Below are 18,335 nucleotides of genomic sequence, written 5' to 3'. Positions count from 1 at the left end.
TGCTAGGGGTAAAAAATTATGATTTTTTTAAGAATGATAGTAGAGTATCTATGGATAATTACTATATATGCCGTTTGAAAAAGCCGACGTATTTTAAAAAACTATAATTTTTTTAGTTTGATAAAAGAATAGACCAAATTCGGGGTTTTCGACATTTGAAGGGTAAAAAAACACCGTTGCTAGGGGTAAAAAATTATGATTTTTTTAAGAATGATAGTAGAGTATCTATGGATAATTACTATATATGCCGTTTGAAAAAGCCGACGTATTTTAAAAAACTATAATTTTTTTAGTTTGATAAAAGAATAGACCAAATTCGGGGTTTTCGACATTTGAAGGGTAAAAAAACACCGTTGCTAGGGGTAAAAAATTATGATTTTTTTAAGAATGATAGTAGAGTATCTATGGATAATTACTATATATGCCGTTTGAAAAAGCCGACGTATTTTAAAAAACTATAATTTTTTTAGTTTGATAAAAGAATAGACCAAAATTCGGTATTTCCGACATTTGAAGGGTAAAAAAACACCATTGCTACAGGTAAAAAATTATGATTTTTTTTAAAAATGATAATAGAGTATCTATAGATACTCTATTATCCGAATTTGGTCTATTCTTTTATCATAGTAAAAAAATTATAGTTTTATTAAAATTGGTTGACTTTCTCAAACGGTATATCCAGTAAGTTAGTAGAGATATTGAGTTGTCATCCCTAAAAAAATTCTCAAATTGCGACCATAACAACGGTGTTTTTTTGCTTTTTAAAAGACTTATATCGAGTTTAAAATAATTTTTTCCGATAAAATTTTTCATAATTTTTTTAATTGTGCCGTAACATAACAAATTTAGTAAAGAGGATTTTTTTTTCGTTGAGAAAATGCATCTAATGGAAGTTATAATGCATCTAAAGTTATGTGTTGAGTAAACTATCAATTTTCATAAGCGCCGCTTCGACATCGCGCGCGACTCGTGATCACCCGGCAACCGCCGTTGCTGGTATTCCGTTGCTAACATTACTCCGGTTCTTGCGATTCTGTCTTTCAATTCACGATTAATCTTATTCCACAAACAAGGAACTCTCTCATATTCCTCCAAAAAGTGAACGATATCAAAAAAACCATTTCCTTTTTCCATTATTTAAACCTTGTAAACTTATTCTTTTTAACCTCACTTTCACACGCGGGACTCGTAAAATTGATGCCACGTAATCACGACAATGCGGAATTGCAGTTTTCACAAGGTTTGTTACTTGGAACTAACATAAAATGTCACAAAAATATCAACATGATTTTGATATCGCGACACTAATGCCACGGCGTCAAATTGTTGTCACGACGAGTTGACTTTGAAGTTTACATGTTTTAAAATGTCGTGACTTTTAGTGTCATGGCACTAAAGTCGCGACATTATCGCCACAAGAAAACTGACCTTTATACCTTTCAGTAGACAATTCAAAAACATCGTTGTCCAAACTGGATAAAGTTAAGTAACAAAAACACGCTAAAATGTTGGATAACTTCTAATAAACCACAAACACCGCACTCTAAACAATCGCTACACGCGAAAGCAAAAATCATGGGTTAGGTTTTGTCAAATTTGAGGTTAAGATGAAAATATTGTGGCGAATATACATAACATGTTAATCCCCTAAATCTGATTGGCTGCAGAAGTCCGGCAACAACCAGCTGTTATCTGTCTTGTCAAAGGTAGACGGCAAATTCTCCCGCGCATTCCGACCGACGACACGTGTCGAACATTACTCGTGTTCTTTTTAATAATTTAAGATAGTTTTTAAGTGCAATTAGATTATTAGAATAGATTTCTTATTAAATTTGTTGGCCGTTTAGTTTAATGTTTGTCTTTGATCAGTAAAATGGCTATTCAGTGTTGCATAGCTAAAAAGGGATTCTAAAAACTATCTATTTTTAAGGCGTGACAATCGAAAATCTGATCCAAGAGTAGGATTTTGGTGACTTCCACTAAAGTGCCAATATCTCGAAAACCATCGATTTTTTACTAAGGTCATTTTATGTTTTTCTGGGTGCTTATGAGTTGCTCCATCAGCCCCTTTAGTATTATCGTTGACTTTCCGGACACCCTGTATAAATTGTAATGCATTAAAATTTTTACATTTACTAATTTTTTTTGGCAGCCAAATACACTTTAACAAACCTTTATTCCGAATAGTGTTTTTAACATCTGTGTGGTATTGGCTCGACTAACTAAGATGAAATCAGTACGGTTTCTACAAAAAAAGTATAATAGTTATGAACATTCATAGAGCAATTAAACCTGTCATAAATGTAGGTAGATATCATTCTATTTTTGACCTATTTTTGATATACATATATATATATATATATATATATAAATTATTTTTTTTATTTATTTATATTTTTTTTTTCACAGAAAAACTTTCTAAGACATTTAACATCGTTTTCGCAGGTGTATATTTATTGCAATTCAGGATTACGCTCATTGATCTATTTTGTACTATCTGAAATTGTGTGATTCTATAGTTGGATGTATAATAAAGTTGAACAATATTGCAAATATGGGGACAAATCCTGAGCAATTGTAAATTAGCAATTTCGTACACGTTATTAAATTTTTGTGTAATAAAACCCACCTTTTGCGAAAATTTTTTCAATATATAATCACAATGAGCATAAAAGTTCAACTGAGGATCTGATAGAATTTAAAGGTATTTCATATGTTTCTCATACGGTTATATTGTTTGAAGTTTAACGCCATTTATATTGTCATTAAAACGTTATATATTTCACAAAACTTAATCTATGTTTTTTGCCCTACACACAGAATTTCGGTTGTGTGATACTAATGCTAAAATTATTTTTACACAGCCATAACAACACTCGACTCAAGTCATTATTGATATCTTGCTGCATTTATTCGATATTGTACCCATATTCTCTAACTTATCAATAATTAAAATACCCCTATCAACAGTCTCAAGAGTTTCTTCTAAATTCTAGAAACACAGCTGAAACTAGATTAGTGTTATCAATTCGTTATCGTCTCATTAGAATGTCCTACTCGAAATTTCGATTGATCATAAACAACTTGACTGTCTAGAGAAAACCTGATTTGATGAGGTAAAATCTATTATTTTTGCTGCCTTATTTTTTTTAAAGCAAATATAGCAGGAAACACTGCTACCACAAACTGAAAAGTGACTTTCAATATCCGAAAAACGTTTGCATATTTTTTATTTTTTCTAGATAGGTGATAGAAGCCAAAAAGAATAGAAGAAATCAACAGTAATTTTGGTTGCTTAAAATGTGACTTGTTGTCTGAAAAAAAATTAACTTTTCCAAACATTCGAAGCCAAAGGAAATTACTTCCAAGAAACAAAATTGGTTTTAACTCCCTAGGATAAGCAGACCATACATAATAAATACTTAAATGGATATGATACAGTATATCCTATAAAATTTAGTTACGTTCCTAAGTACTGATAAGTAATTAAACGAAAAAACCACGCTTTCAACTTCAGAAGTGAGTAAAGTGTCCTTAGGGCGACAAATTCAGCAAAATGCCAGGATATGAGGACGAGTCGAAAATGTCACGAACAAAAGCAGGAAAAATTGACGGGAAATAAGAGACGACGCTGTGAGAAAAAAAAAGGCGGCGTCAAGATTTTTAATGGTAACAATTTCGCTAGATGAACTTATCAGCAACGAGTTGACACAGTTAAAGGCGAAGTACGTGGAAAAAGAGGATCCCGAGGATTTTCCACAGGAGACGTTTCTTTTCTGAGTTTCACGCTGTTTTTATTCCTTTTCTGGAACTAGGATCTAAAGCTTCTTTATTTCAGGATATAATAATATAAAAGCAAATCTTCCTTAAGTGGGTCAAAGGATGTTTAATTTATTGCTGTAGCCTAGAATATTTAACCGCGATGTTCACGTGATTATCGACATAACGAATGACATTTCCGTGCTGGAAATAATAGATTGCCATCACGTGCATTATTGGGTCATTGATTCGTACTGAATCGGTAAGAATTTTTGATTGCTAGGTTTGATTTTTAAAATAAACGTCAATAAATGCAATTTAATTCAATATGGTACACTTTTTCTTATATAACTCCTTAAATTCAATATTGTACTTCAGAAAGAATCTACAGAAACAAGCAAGCTATTTTCTTTCAAATAAAGTTTATCTCATCATATCTTTGCTAGATAATGAGATATGAGCTGTAGACTTCCAGGTGAATGTCGTAAGGTTAATAACTCCTGCATGGCGAGTCTTATATAGATAAATCTGAAAAGATAATCACGTGATATACATCTATCCATAAATCAGGAGGAAAAAAAAGTTATTTGCAAGCGTTAAGGAAAACAAATAAAGTACCGTTTGAATAACCCGAGTAACAAACCGAAGCCGTGTCCCTTTTTGATTCATGAATGTCACGTGATCTAATAGTAAACTACCGGTCACGTGATGGTTCCTTCGAAATTGAAGCTTCACCCGCAATTCAAGATAACCGCTCAAACTTACCTACCAGGGACTTACATAAAGTATTTTTCTTTTCTTTTTCTTCCAGGCAATAGAAAAATATTTAAGCTGCCTGGAAGGAATAATAATTATATCAGCGGATAGACACTACCAGAAATATGTTGGTTAATCTTTGAAAACTTGTGGCCTATAGCGTACGAAAGCCGTACTACATAGTTCTCTAATTTAGTGATCTCGAGAACGAAGCGCCGAAAGATAATTAACTTATAGCTAGCATTTTAACAATATACAGGTTGGCGAATAGAAGACTACACATGGCATTATAAATGGCACCACCGCTTCTCGTTTACTTTCTGGTTGGTAAGCGGCGTGGCGGATTCAGATCATCTGATTTGCTATTTTTGGCACTTACTCTGAGTAAATTTTGAAAATAGACCGCTTCCTTGTGCTAGAACTATTTTAAATATCGTGTCAAATTTTGAGACATCTTTTTGCCTCCAAGAATGTAGAAATTGTCACATCAAAGCTCCATAACCACCTATTGACAGGGTCCAGGAGATATAATGGCGGGAAGAAATGGTTCGTAGTGCTTTAGTTTTAGATTCAATACGATCGATCGAAGTGTTGGAGAGGAACTGGGTATGCACCATAAAACTGTGACGAATATTTGGAAAAAATATGGATATAAATTTGAAGAAGTAGTCCATTCTTGCAAGGGAGTTAATAGATCAATGGGTAACTAAAGGTATTTCCGTCATCCTCCAAAAAATTTATTTAAAAAATATTAATCCGACATGTTTCGGACATATAACATATCCATGATCAGGGATAACAAATTAAGGGATTCTGTCAATACATCTTATAGTTCTAGTGCCTCAGACAAGGTTAAAAGAATAAAACGAAATAAGATACATGAGAATGGGACCAAACATGGCTTTACAAAAACTTTTATTACGACAATACGACAAACAACTACATAATTACGACAATAGGTAAATAATAATAAATAATAATGTATTATTATTATAGTTTCACAAAAGTTTTAAGTTTCCGGACTCAGTACCCTCAAAAGTTGAAATTTTGGGCGAGCATATTATTGGGCCATTTTTTATTGATGGTACTTTGAACGCCGAGAAATACCTTAAGTTGCTACAAAACAAAGCTCTTTCTACCGTTCAACTCCTGCCTGATATAGACCTGGGATCAGTCTATTTTCAACAAAATGGCTGTCCTGCTCATAATGCGGTTAGAGTGCGTAATGAATTTTTAACAAATATTTTTCTTAACCGCCTTATTAGTGGGACTGGCAATATTTAATGGCCTCCAAGATCTCCCGATTTGTAAACAGCATAATATTAGAGCAACGAATTTAGAGGAGTTGAGAAACAACATTGTTAAATGTGCCAATTCCATTTTACCTCAAACTCTTTTGGAGGCAAGAAATAGCTCTTACTAACCTTCGTTTGGCTAAAGAAGGTGATCTTTTTGAGCCTCTTAATAGAATTATTTGTTAGGTTTATTATTTAGAGTTTTACTTTCTGTTTTTTTATAATGTTTACATTCTATTTTCATTAGAGTTCATATTTTATTTTAATAAGAATGCATAAAAATGAACAGCATAAAGAAATTGTAACTACGAATCTATGCAAGTTTTACACCTGTAATTCCTGCATTAGAAAAATATACCAACGCCGCGTAATATTTTTTTAAAATTTTGCCGCAAGAGATACAGCCCCCATCAACGTCAGACGATTACTAAAATAAAATTTAAAATAATCAATAATTGAGCTTCAACCTCGAACATCAACGTACTATTACTGCGCCGGTGTTGCAACATCTCACCTATTAGGAACTTTATATGTGTAGTGATCCATTCGCTAATCTGTATATTATAATGAGGACTTAATTTAATATTAGACCCACAAATATCGGACCACTACTTTATGTCGTCTGTCAATGTTAAATGTCATTTGGAAACTTCATTTACTTCGTACGTCTTGCTGGTATATTATTGATTATTCGTTGGACGTTGGCAATTTGCATTTGAAATTGTAAAGAGCATTTTCTGACTTTGTTTTCTGAACTATTACTTCTGGATCTATTATTTATCTATAGATAATATATATCTTGATGCCTTAATTAAGTCCTAAAAATGAATTATACTATACTCCATCTACAAGTAAAACCAAATAATAGTCACTTATAATGCCAAAAATTAAGTAAAAACATTATCGAACATTATCGAAAAGCTAGAGAAACTGTTCCTTCAAAATGTCTTGAACCTTCAGACACTGCTGTAGATAGTTTTGTTTGTTAAGAAAAGCCTTCTGGGAGTGGAAGTAGTTACTAATATCTCAAATGAAATATCACATACCCCAGTAGTAGCAGTATTAGTGGTTTGATGGAGATAAAAGTGATGAAAGTGAAACTAGTGACACTAATAATAAGTAAGTTAATAAGAATCTTGATTTGGGTCAGGTTTCGGATACTGAATAGCAGAGCTTCAATAGATCCTACATTATCTAAGTCTTTAGCAAATTGGGCTGTTCTTTATAAAATTCCTCAGGTTGCATTAAATCATCTTTTAAATATTCTAAAACCAGAATATACACATTCATGAGGTACCATTGGATGTTCATACATTGTTAGAAACTCCTAGAAATTATGTGTTTAAATGAGAAAGAGGTTGTACATTTCATTGCTCTAAGTAAAAAAAAAACAAAAAAGATAGTAGTTTATAATATCTTTTCTTGCTTTCTTATATATTTTATAGTATAGTTTTTTTTCTCTTAGTAAAACTTTCACATTTGCACAATTATATAATTTTCCTTTCTTTTAAAATTAATTTACAACCACTTTTTGACTGTATAAATATAGAAGTGGAGCTGTTTTCATGCAGGTAAATTTGTGAAGAGCTTGAGCTGCTGTTTTCTTTTATTTATATTTTTTTTCTTTGCTTTTGCCTTTTGCAGTGGTTAGGTGGGATTAACGTTTGTAAATTTGTTATAATATTTATTTAATTAATAATTAAATTGACAGCTACTAATTTTGTAAGCCTATCTCTGGTTCAGTATAGATATAAATAATATTGATAACATAATACTTCTTTTATATTACTTACATATATACTTACATCTTTTATATTACTCTTATATTACTTCTTTTAAAACATATAACATTTCTGTTTTTGTTTTGATCATTTTTTTTAATTTAACGCATTTACTCCTTTAGTTGCATAAGTTTCATTTGGTAATGAAAAATGTCACTAATATACTTGTATATACCTATGTTCTCTTATAAAGCATGAAGGTTGCACAACTCAATGTAAGATCGCTTTTCAATGGTTTTCAAGAGTTTACCTCATTGGTTGTTGAACATGACTTCGATGTTGTTATGTTAACCGAGACGTGGCTAAACAATAATTTATCTGTTAATGCACTGAATATCCCTGGCTACTGTTTTTATCACAAGGATCGATCTGGTAGAGGTGGGGGAGTTGGTGCCTATGTAAAATGTAATCTAAAACATACAACTATTCGTTTTAATTTTCAAACATCTGATCAACTAGAATACATATTTTTAAAAATTACACTTCCAAATAAAAATATAATAATTTAATATAATAAAGGAGCTTTTTATCGACCACCTAACACAAATATAAACAATATGATAAATGATTTTGAAAACATAATATCTGAGACATTTCTTCAGGCAGATATACTTTTGTACCTGGGAGATTTTAACATCAACTTTTTTAATTTATCTAATCCTATACTGGATACTTTTGAGTCTTATGGTCTGCAACAGCTTATAAATGAGCCTACTAGAGTGACGGAGACCTCAAGCACTCTTATTGATCCTATATTTATCAATAATTTTGACATAGTAAAACAATGTGGAACGATATCTTCAAATGGAATTTCTGACCATAATTTAGTATATGTTAATATGTCTCTTAATATTAAAAAAGCACCTCCTAGAATATTCTCTTTTAGATCATTTAGAAATTTTAATCAACTAAATTTTGAAAATGATCTTTTAAATATGTCGTGGCATCAAATTTTATGGGAAGAGAATTTAGAAAGTAAACTAGAACTTTTCAACCATTTCATTATAGAACTTTTTGATAAACATGCTCCCATAATAGAGGTCCGAGCAACAAAACCAAAAGCTCCCTGGTTAAATGATGACATTCGTCACCTAAAAGTATTGAGAAATAAAAGTTGGCAAAAGTATAGAAAGACTAGATCGGACGCTGACCATTTACTCTATGAAAATATTCGTAACCAGACATTATCTGCCACTAGAGCTGCAAAAAAGAGATATATTATAAATACTTCTCAATTAAACAATACAGCTAAACTCTGGAAAACTCTTCAAGCTTTAAATGTTCGCTCACAAAAAAAACACATTATACCAAGTAACCTCTCAAATCTTAATGAAATTAATAGTTATTTTACATCCTTTTTGCAATCCATATCAAATCCTTCAAATAATCAAATTTTATATTATAACACCCATATATTCAACCCAGAAATAAACTTCAAATTTTCTTTAGCTACAATAGATGAAATACACTCCGCTCTACATAACATCCGAACTAACGCTGTTGGTACAGATCAAATTAATGCAAAAATGCTAAAAATATGTAGCCCTTTAATAGATCATATAATTTTACACATTATTAACACGGCCATAGAGAAGAAACAAGTCCCAACAATCTGGAAGACCGCTCTGGGAATCCCACTACCAAAGAATAGTCGACCCTCCCATTTTTCTGAGTTAAGGATCATAAGTATTCTTCCCACCCTGTCCAAAATTTTTGAGCGAATCCTTTATAACCAAATATTCACTTATTTCACTGTTAATAAAATCCTGCCTGATAATCAATGTGGATTTCGAGAGAATTTTAGTACAGTATCTGCTTTAGCATCTGTGCTTGATGATATATTCAGGGCCTGCGATGAAGGCTACATAAATATTTTGGTACTTCTAGACTTCTCCAAGGCCTTTGATACTCTGGATCACCGTCTCCTATTAGCTAAGCTAAAATATTATGGGTTCGACGCGGACTCTGTTCAATTAATTAATTCATTTCTAAGCAAACGGTCGCAAAAGGTGGTCTATAACAATATTACGTCGAATGCATTGGATGTTCTGTCGGGTGTGCCACAAGGAGCTATTTTATCACCCCTTCTATTTATTATTTACACTATTGATATACTTCTCGCACCTAAATACTGTAAAACACAAGCATACGCGGATGACACACAAATCTATGTCTCTTTTGATTATAACAAATCGCAAGAAATGGTCGATAAAATAAACGCTGATCTTCAGGTAATTAAAGAATTATCTGCTGAACATAACCTAAACTTAAATTCTGACAAAACTAAACTATTATGTATTGGCAGCAAAATCAAAAGAAACTCTATTAAAAATAACTTAAAATTAAAAATAAATGATACTACATTAAAATTTGTATCCAGCGCAAAAAATCTTGGCTTAACTATCGACGAAGATCTCAGATTTAGTGCACACGTTCAGAATATAACAAGAAAAAGCTTCTGTGCGCTGAAATTATTATATAATAATCGGCACATTCTTAACTACTCGTTGAAAAAAAGTTTATGCGACACATTAGTACTCTCACATTTCAACTATGGTGACTTTATATACGGTCCATGTCTTACTGCTCTCGACAAACAAAAAATACAAAGGGTACAGAACGCATGCTGTCGATTGATATACGGAATTAGGAAGCATGACCATATTACTCATAAAATTGTAGAATCTAACTGGCTAAATATGGAAAGCCGTAGAAAACTACATCTTTCAAATTTTGTGCATAAGCTTCTCAATACCACTAACACCTCGAATACTCTTAAAAATAAATTTCTGCCAAGGACAAGCATGCCTGGACAAAATATTAGAAACAAAAACAAATTCTCCATCCCGTTACATAAAACATCTATGTATAAAAGATCCTTTTCATATAATGCAATCACCTTATATAATTCCATACCTGATAATTTTAAAATATTTAATATTAACAAATTTAAATACAAAATGCGTTTGTTTTTATTTAATCAACAAATTCGCCATGAATAAGAAAGGATTTTTTTCTTTCTTTCTTACTAAAGACAAAAAGACACCTAAAATGAGCATGTTGAGGCAATACTTAATAAAAAAATAAAGGGGTAAATTAAAAAAAATGGGAGAATAACCAGGAAAAGTGTATCAGACTTGTGTAATAAACCAACCTTATAATATATTTGAAGAATTTATAAACAGGTATTGGCATTGTATGCTGAACTGGACTAGGCTTTGAAATTATTTCAAAATATAACTATCTACTTTTTAAAGAAAATCTCTGCCTGCTACTGGATAAAGCTATATTACGGTCTTTTGTATCGCACAGTTTGTCGTTGTGTATAATAATTCTTTAAGTAACTTTTCTTTTCTTTCTACAATATGTGCGTACATTTAAAGAGCTATTCGCTAATAAGTTGCATGTATTGTTTTATTTTCACTTCAAAGGGATTAGGTAGGTTAAGTAAGAGTAGCCACATGGCTAGACTTCGCCTCTCTTATATCTCTATAGAAATGTATGTATAATAATCACAACTGTAAACTATTTGTTTGTTAAATAAAAGACGTTTATTATTATTATTATTATTATTATTATAGTACTGTTTTATTTAGTTTACGGGGATATAGCAAGTAATAATTAATAGTCAATTAGGCATTTTTTAACAATCCTTCTCTCCTACACAACAAATGATTAATGGGCTTTTATATTAATAAATTTGTTTTGGCTTTATATATTTTTTAATACGACAACCTATTTAAGAAAATTTTCCCAGTTTTAGATTTTCATAATTTACATTTTCTTAATGCATCAATCCTAATCCAAATAATGTGTCCATTACGGGACAAAGAATGGACGTCCAATAGTGTGTCGTTTGACTGTCCGTTGGACTTCATTTCGATCATTTTTGGATATCCATAGAATAGACAGTATATCCAAAAGAGGACAGCCATTGGATATCCAATGGCTTATCAGGTGCTATCTATTTATCTGCAAAAAATTAATAACAGTACAGCGAGATCATGATCAAATTATCAGCCAGAATCGGGACAACTTGAGATCCACAATTTATAATCGCGTCTAGAATAACGAAATCCTGAAAAGGAAAATTGAACAAGCGAGCAAACGCTCGGATAACCGATGTCATCGTCAAGTCAGCGAAAAGCCAGAAACTTTCGCAATAATTTCTTTATGTACGTAACACGTAGCGCCAAAAAGTTTTATTGGATCAACGGCCAATTACCACGGAAAGTCTTTGGGGGGGAGGGGGTTTACTACCAACTGACTTTTATTGGAATGTAATTGGAATATTATCTGAGGGAACTGAATTAAAATTATAATTAAAGTTATTTTATTTAAAATCTCAATTTGACGACTTTTTGGGTGCTAACACATTCCGGTTCATTTATGCGAAATGTATGGATTCAAAAAAAAATTACTCGAGTCAACCCAAAATTAGGATTTATTGCTACCAGCCATTACGCGTTATACGAACAAATGAAGCATTTGATTAATACATCAGTTTAATTTTGATTACACTCACACCTTTTGAATAATACAGTTCAAATATTCATCGAGTATTAATACGGATTAGATTAAAACTACCCTTATATGAATATTCATCATAAGCGTAACCATAAATGTGATTTTTGTCGTTTTGTGAATAGTTTAATTTGAACAAACAAAATGATATTGTTTGAATTAAACGCGTGTTTTGAATTAATATGTTCGAAATATATAGAATTGTTAAATTTATTATTTATTCCAGGCTTTTGAAGGCAAATATGGTCAGTTTTTATCCCTTTCAGACAGTTAAAGTCTTTCAAACTTCCGAGTGAATTCAAGCAATTTCTTTTAATGTCCAAACGTCAAATTCATTTTTCAAGTTACTCTAGGTGATTAATTTTGGGTATTTTAAAGGCAATTAAATAATTTCTTACTCCTTATAGGGACTTAAAGATCAAAGTTTTTAAAACTGGTAAAAGCAATTTGTATTCCTTTCTCAGAATCTATCGATATTTTAATGATTTTATCAAAATTCTTCTCCTGCCTATTTATCTTATAGCGTTCCATACCCCCTGGAAAATGTATCGAATTGAAAAACCGAAAAAACTTCTATTACAGGGAAACTTTAAAGCTCTCAAACGTACTGATAAACTTTATTTAATAACATTTTCATTTTAAAACCGCATTTATATATTCACTGATGAATAAAGATTTTCCATATCATATTTCCACCAGGATAAACGGATAAACTTCAAAGGATTGGGAAATATTGTAAAATTAACAAAAAATTCCTTTTTAAATTCATATTGGGGACGCATTATATGACCTTTTAGGGCCTAAAAATAGATGTCTATTATTAAAAATAAATTGGGGCATAATTTAATATACTATGTCCAGAATAAAATATAGTTTTACCTAAGGGCATATCTAGGTCGAATTTATTAAAGGTATTAATTTACCGATATCATTCCCAGAGGGCGTTTTATTGCTTACCCAAAACTGGCAAGTATATAGAAAATTTAAAAAAAAGGCAATTGTGCTATATCCAGAATATTCACCATTCGGGCTTCCCTTACATACATTTCCTATTATGGAAATTTAAAATAATTTGCAGGTGCTACGCTCTACCAGAGGCACAAGGTGCGGAAATGATTAGATCCATATTTCCACTAAAATGGCTTTTATTCTACGTAAAATACAGTTAATCTTCTGCAAAGTACATTCTTGAAAGTTAATAACTTAATAACTTAATTGGATACAAATCGTCAATAAATTAAATAAAAATTTAATTTAGTAAAGTTATAATGTAGTTTTGCATACGTTTACGGTTTCGCTCGCATGCATGTAATCGAGTGCATTTTGGGAAAGTGCTGCTGGAAACCTTGGAAATTCCAGCAGCCCTTAACGTGGCAATAAAGGCGTGCACTACTCGACTGAATGTTGATGAGGGGTTCAGCTAACGGTTAATATTATCGTTTAAATTAAATGGCTTTCCAGAGAAATGTGAGTAATAAAACCATTGTTGTTGCCTGATTTTTCAAGAATTCAAGAATAGTTGAAGGCTAAAGAAACTATAATTTATAGTTACCAAAGGTATAAATGGTCAGCATCAAATGTCTAAAATATTGTTTTAAAAAATTAGATTATTTATTTGGTTTGAAAAAAGGAAAAATTATTAATCTTCAGTGTTTAAAGGAGGTTAAATTTCACCTATGCCTCGCAAAGCAACTTCAGTTACCTAAAATGAACAAGAAATGCCTTTAATTGCCTTGGCGGTAATAATTTTTTTGAGTTACTTATTTTAATGGGTATTATGTCACTTATAGCAAAAATGAATTTAGAAATTACTGTCTCACACGCTCAAAAAATTGAAAAGAATAAGAAAATAGACTTATTCACGTATTTAAAAGAAATATGAAAAGAAAAAATTGCCAGATTATTTCTTGACAAACTCTTTAACTGTTGTGAAGCCCTTGTGTGTGACTTCTAGACGATTAACTCATAGGGGGTTTTAGCCCGTAAGGATATTTAGATGAATACTACTGCGGTCAGTTTAGTACTGTCTTTAATAACGTAATTTTCTCCTATTTATACAAACTTAACTATATACAATATGTGACATAATTAGTAACAATGATTATAATGCAATAGATAAAAACTGCTGACTGCTGCGGACTGCGTACCTGGCCTCGTTCGGTTTGCTATGTTATAGGTGGTTCTATTTTTCAAGTTCAAATAATAATTATGGTATAAAATATTATTGAACTATTGTATAGTTATCCCGATTTTATGTCTAATATGAGATTAAACAAATATGAACTCAAATCTGAAATGATACCGTTCGATATACTTAATTTAATTTAAGTTTAATAAGTTTTAAATACAATAATTTACTTGAGGTATAATAGATTTTTTATATACCTAGGAGCTGAGGTTTAATATATTAATCTCTGAGCTTATTTCTGACCCGGTGCTTTGCCACTTTTTACTAAATTAATAGCGTTTTTGGACTTCTGAAATTGTTATAACCATCTATGACAGGATGTTACACCTCGTGTAGCTATGGCATGGTTAATTGAGTCATATGACGTGTTGTGATGACATGTTGTGTTTCCTTTAATGTCTAAGAAGACTCCTAGCGCAATTTCTTTGTTTTTCAAGGATTGCTCGACCCTCTGGGTTATCTAGTAGTTCACATTCTATAGTTCCCATACCCAAGACTCAAGCCGAATTTAGACCAATTAATTTACTACCTGTAGTTAATAAAATTATTGAAACTATAGTATGTCAACAACAAAGAGAAGATATTTTGAAAGTAATCAACTATTATTTGTGGGACAGTCTGAATTTAGGAGTAAACATTCTTGTGAATTGGCTCTACAATATGTGTGTGCAATGTGGCGTAAGTACACAAATAAGGATAAAGTGGTACTTAGCATGTTTGTCGACTTGCAGCGTAACTTTGAAACAATTGATCGTGGTTTCCTTATACGAAAATTAGAATTGTATGGTGTAAGTAGCAGTGTATTGGTTTGGATAAAGGATTATCTAAGTGACAGGTATTTAATGGCCAAAGAGTGTGCTGGGCCATCTACTCTTTATTGCTTATGTTAATGACATTTATGTAGCATTAAAAAATCATTTGTTAATTTATTTGCAGAATAATTTATTTGTGTAGCAGGCAATAATTTTAGATAAATATCAAATACTCTTAACAACGAGTTGAAAATCATGTATGACTGGCTTTGCCAAAATAAATTTAAACTGAACACATCAAAAACAAAAAGCATGGTAATAGGTTCAAACAAAAATTGTAAAAAATATGCCGAGTTGGGATTAGTCCTCAACATAAATGGCTCTAAAATTGATTTTGTTTCTGAAATAAAGTATTTAGGTATTTTCTTCGATCCCCAACTTAGTTTTTCTAATCAGGTTAATTATATATTTAAGAAACTTATTGTATAAAATAAAAAATGTTTTTTTTTGTCGTATTTCAAAATATTTGTCACAATAGACAAAAACACTTGTATATAACACAATTATTTTACCACACTTTATTTATTGTTGTTCGTTATTAATATCTTGTACTCAGGAAAATATAGATTGCAAATACAGTAAAATAATGTAATGCGCATTATCCTTGATTGTAATAAATATACCCCAATAGTAAGCATGTTACAGGTATTAAAATGGTGTATCGGGCAGGTTATTAAAAAGGCGAACTTGGTTTTAATATATAAAATAGAGCATGAACAATCGCCAAGATATTTTAACGATTTTCTAAAAAAAAGATCAGGTTTTCACGACTATAATATTCGTTCAAGGCAAAATGATAACCTACAGTCGGTTAAAACGACAGCTGATTCTTATTGGATTGCTGGACTGTATGCTTGAACTTGTCTAGATAAATCACTTGGTTCTTGTATAAAATAAATAACTTTATTAATCAAAATTGACAAATCAAAGTGAAATTATTGTTCCGACCCGCGCACACGTAAAGTCGTCGTTCTAGTCTCGCTTGATGCTTTCTTCCTACTACGTAATTTGATGCTGGGATCGAGCGTTTAGTTAGACAGTTTTCCCGGTTGTATCATAGTGTCTCTTTATGAAGAGTCCATATGAAATTAGGCAGGAATAATCATATTAACCGTTTGAAGAAGGTAAAACATAATTTTGCCTTGAAATATTACTTTAAATGTCTGGAATAAATAAACAAAAAATTAAAAAAGGGACTTTAGAATCTTAGAAAGTTATTTCAAATGCCTGGCCTTAACTGACATTAAATTGACCATATTTGCCTTGAAGAATGATGTCAAATGCCTGGAATAAGTAAAGAATAACTAACCTTAGTAATTTTGATAAGTGAATTTAAGTGCCAACAACTGACCTTACCTCATGAATAAACTACCCCAAATGCCTGGAATAATGATTTCGTTCCTTAAGGAGTAATAATGCAAAGACACTGCCTGCAAAAATTGATAAATTCAGAAATATTTAATGTTTCCTCTTAAAAACATGTAATTTTCTACCCTCTAAAGTCTGGTAAGACGCACTTTATTTAATAAAGTTTTTTTTCAGATGGATGAGCCCACCCAAAAACCGAAATGCTCCCTGGGGATTTTATGTGGGAAAACCAGTTTATTCGTGCTCACGTTTGGTTACGCCCTGTTGGGCGCCATTTTATTTAAATATCTCGAGGGTGACGGCGAGAAGCATCAGGTAACAGATTTCCGGAGGAGTCGCGAAGATTGTCTTAAGGAGTTATGGATAATTACTGGTGAGTTTTATAAATATATATTTTTTAATAAATAAGGGTGGTTTTGTTACATCGCAGGGTGTAATTAAGGTTTGCGTGCCGTGCAATATGCCTATTTTATGTTTCGTTTGATATGGTTTTGTTGTGAAGGATTACATATTATGGTCGGATGTTTCTGGGGTGTAATTTAATATTTAAATTAGATGTATATTTTTAGTTGCGTTAAGGAAAATGTAGTTTAAACTAAAAAGTGTATAAAAAATAAAAAATGTGCAAATATTGACCCGATTCCTGCAATTTGTTTGAAAATTTTAATGAATATACAAGTTAACATTTTATTTTGTTTTGTCTTTCTTTAGGTCATTTCGGAATCCTACTCAATAAGTACTTATTAAACATAATAATTATATTTAAAAGTCTTTTTCTTATTGTATAGGTCAAGTACGACACTCAGTTTATTAACTATTTCGATTCTGGTGATGTGAAACTAGCTTTTTACAATGTAAATAAGCAGATCGATGCAAAATATAAATCGGAAATATCGCTCTAAAACTAAACTGTTTTTTATCGCAATTGTGTCAACGGATTTTGATGTTCTTGCGATATCGGAAAATTGGCTGAATGATGAGGATTTTTTCGTTGGAAATATTTTAGTCTATATAAGTTGGTTTTTGAGTTCTCTATCTTGTTTATTATTTTATTATACAGAGTGTTATATTCGATTCGAAGCATTCGATTTTTTTACAGTGTGATTTATTATTATTATTATTATTATTATTATTATTATTATTATTATTATCATTTACAGCCAGTTAAGGCGGCTCACACTCCCTCTAAGGAGAGGGGGATCATTTACTTATCCCAGATACCTCCGATATCAAAAGGATTAAGCTCTGTGGTCTGTGGGGGGGCCTTTTCGGTGCCCTTAAGTGACCTGAAATGTAGAGTTATCTCCTAGGAATTTTCGGGTGCTGCGAGCAGTTGCCAGTAGTACTGCCTTTTGCATGTGCTTATATAGATGTTCGCCAGTTCCTAGTTGTTTAAGGTATTCCAGTAGACTCTTTGGTATTACACCCGTTGTCTCAGTGTGTTTCTCTTGCAGATTATTGTTGGTCGGTATGGCTACGTCAATTAGAGTTGTTTTCCTGGAAATTTTATCTATTAAAATAAGATCTGGTCTATTATGCCTTACATGTTAATCGGTAAGTACACTGCGGTCCCAATATAACTTATATCGGTCATTTTCCACTACGGGTTCTGGAGTATATTTATAATACGGAACCTTCTCTGTTGTAATAAGTTCCAACTTCATTGCCAGCTCTTGATGTAAAATTTTCCCAGTTGAGTCGTGCCGTTCTTTGTATTCTGTCGCTGCAAAGGCCTGACATCCTCCTGTTATGTGTTGGATTGTCTCTGATGTTTGGCATCCATACCGGCATTTGTCGTTTTATACGGACGGATCTCTGACGATGTGCTTGAGATAATTTCTTGTTGGTATAA

General features: G+C 31.7%; 1 protein-coding gene across 5 annotated transcripts in view; it reads left to right on the top strand.

Moving 5' to 3' along the window:
* The window catches only part of LOC126740697 (uncharacterized), a 230,480-nt gene that overhangs the window by 138,502 nt on the left and 73,643 nt on the right, over positions 1-18,335 (top strand). For 3 of the 5 annotated variants that reach the window (XM_050446852.1, XM_050446831.1, XM_050446846.1), the window contains exon 2: positions 16,658-16,856. In XM_050446852.1, the coding sequence (XP_050302809.1) occupies positions 16,658-16,856 (199 nt within the window). Of the gene's footprint in view, positions 1-16,044; positions 16,240-16,296; positions 16,597-16,657; positions 16,857-18,335 lie in introns of those variants that run through there. The other 2 variants (XM_050446827.1, XM_050446837.1) reach the window with 2 other exon arrangements.

The sequence above is a fragment of the Anthonomus grandis genome, chromosome 1 (assembly GCF_022605725.1).
Source record: "Anthonomus grandis grandis chromosome 1, icAntGran1.3, whole genome shotgun sequence".
In the NCBI taxonomy this organism is placed as follows: domain Eukaryota; kingdom Metazoa; phylum Arthropoda; class Insecta; order Coleoptera; family Curculionidae; genus Anthonomus; species Anthonomus grandis.
Note: the sequence above shows the minus strand (reverse complement) of the source record. Positions and strands in the feature narration are given on the sequence as shown.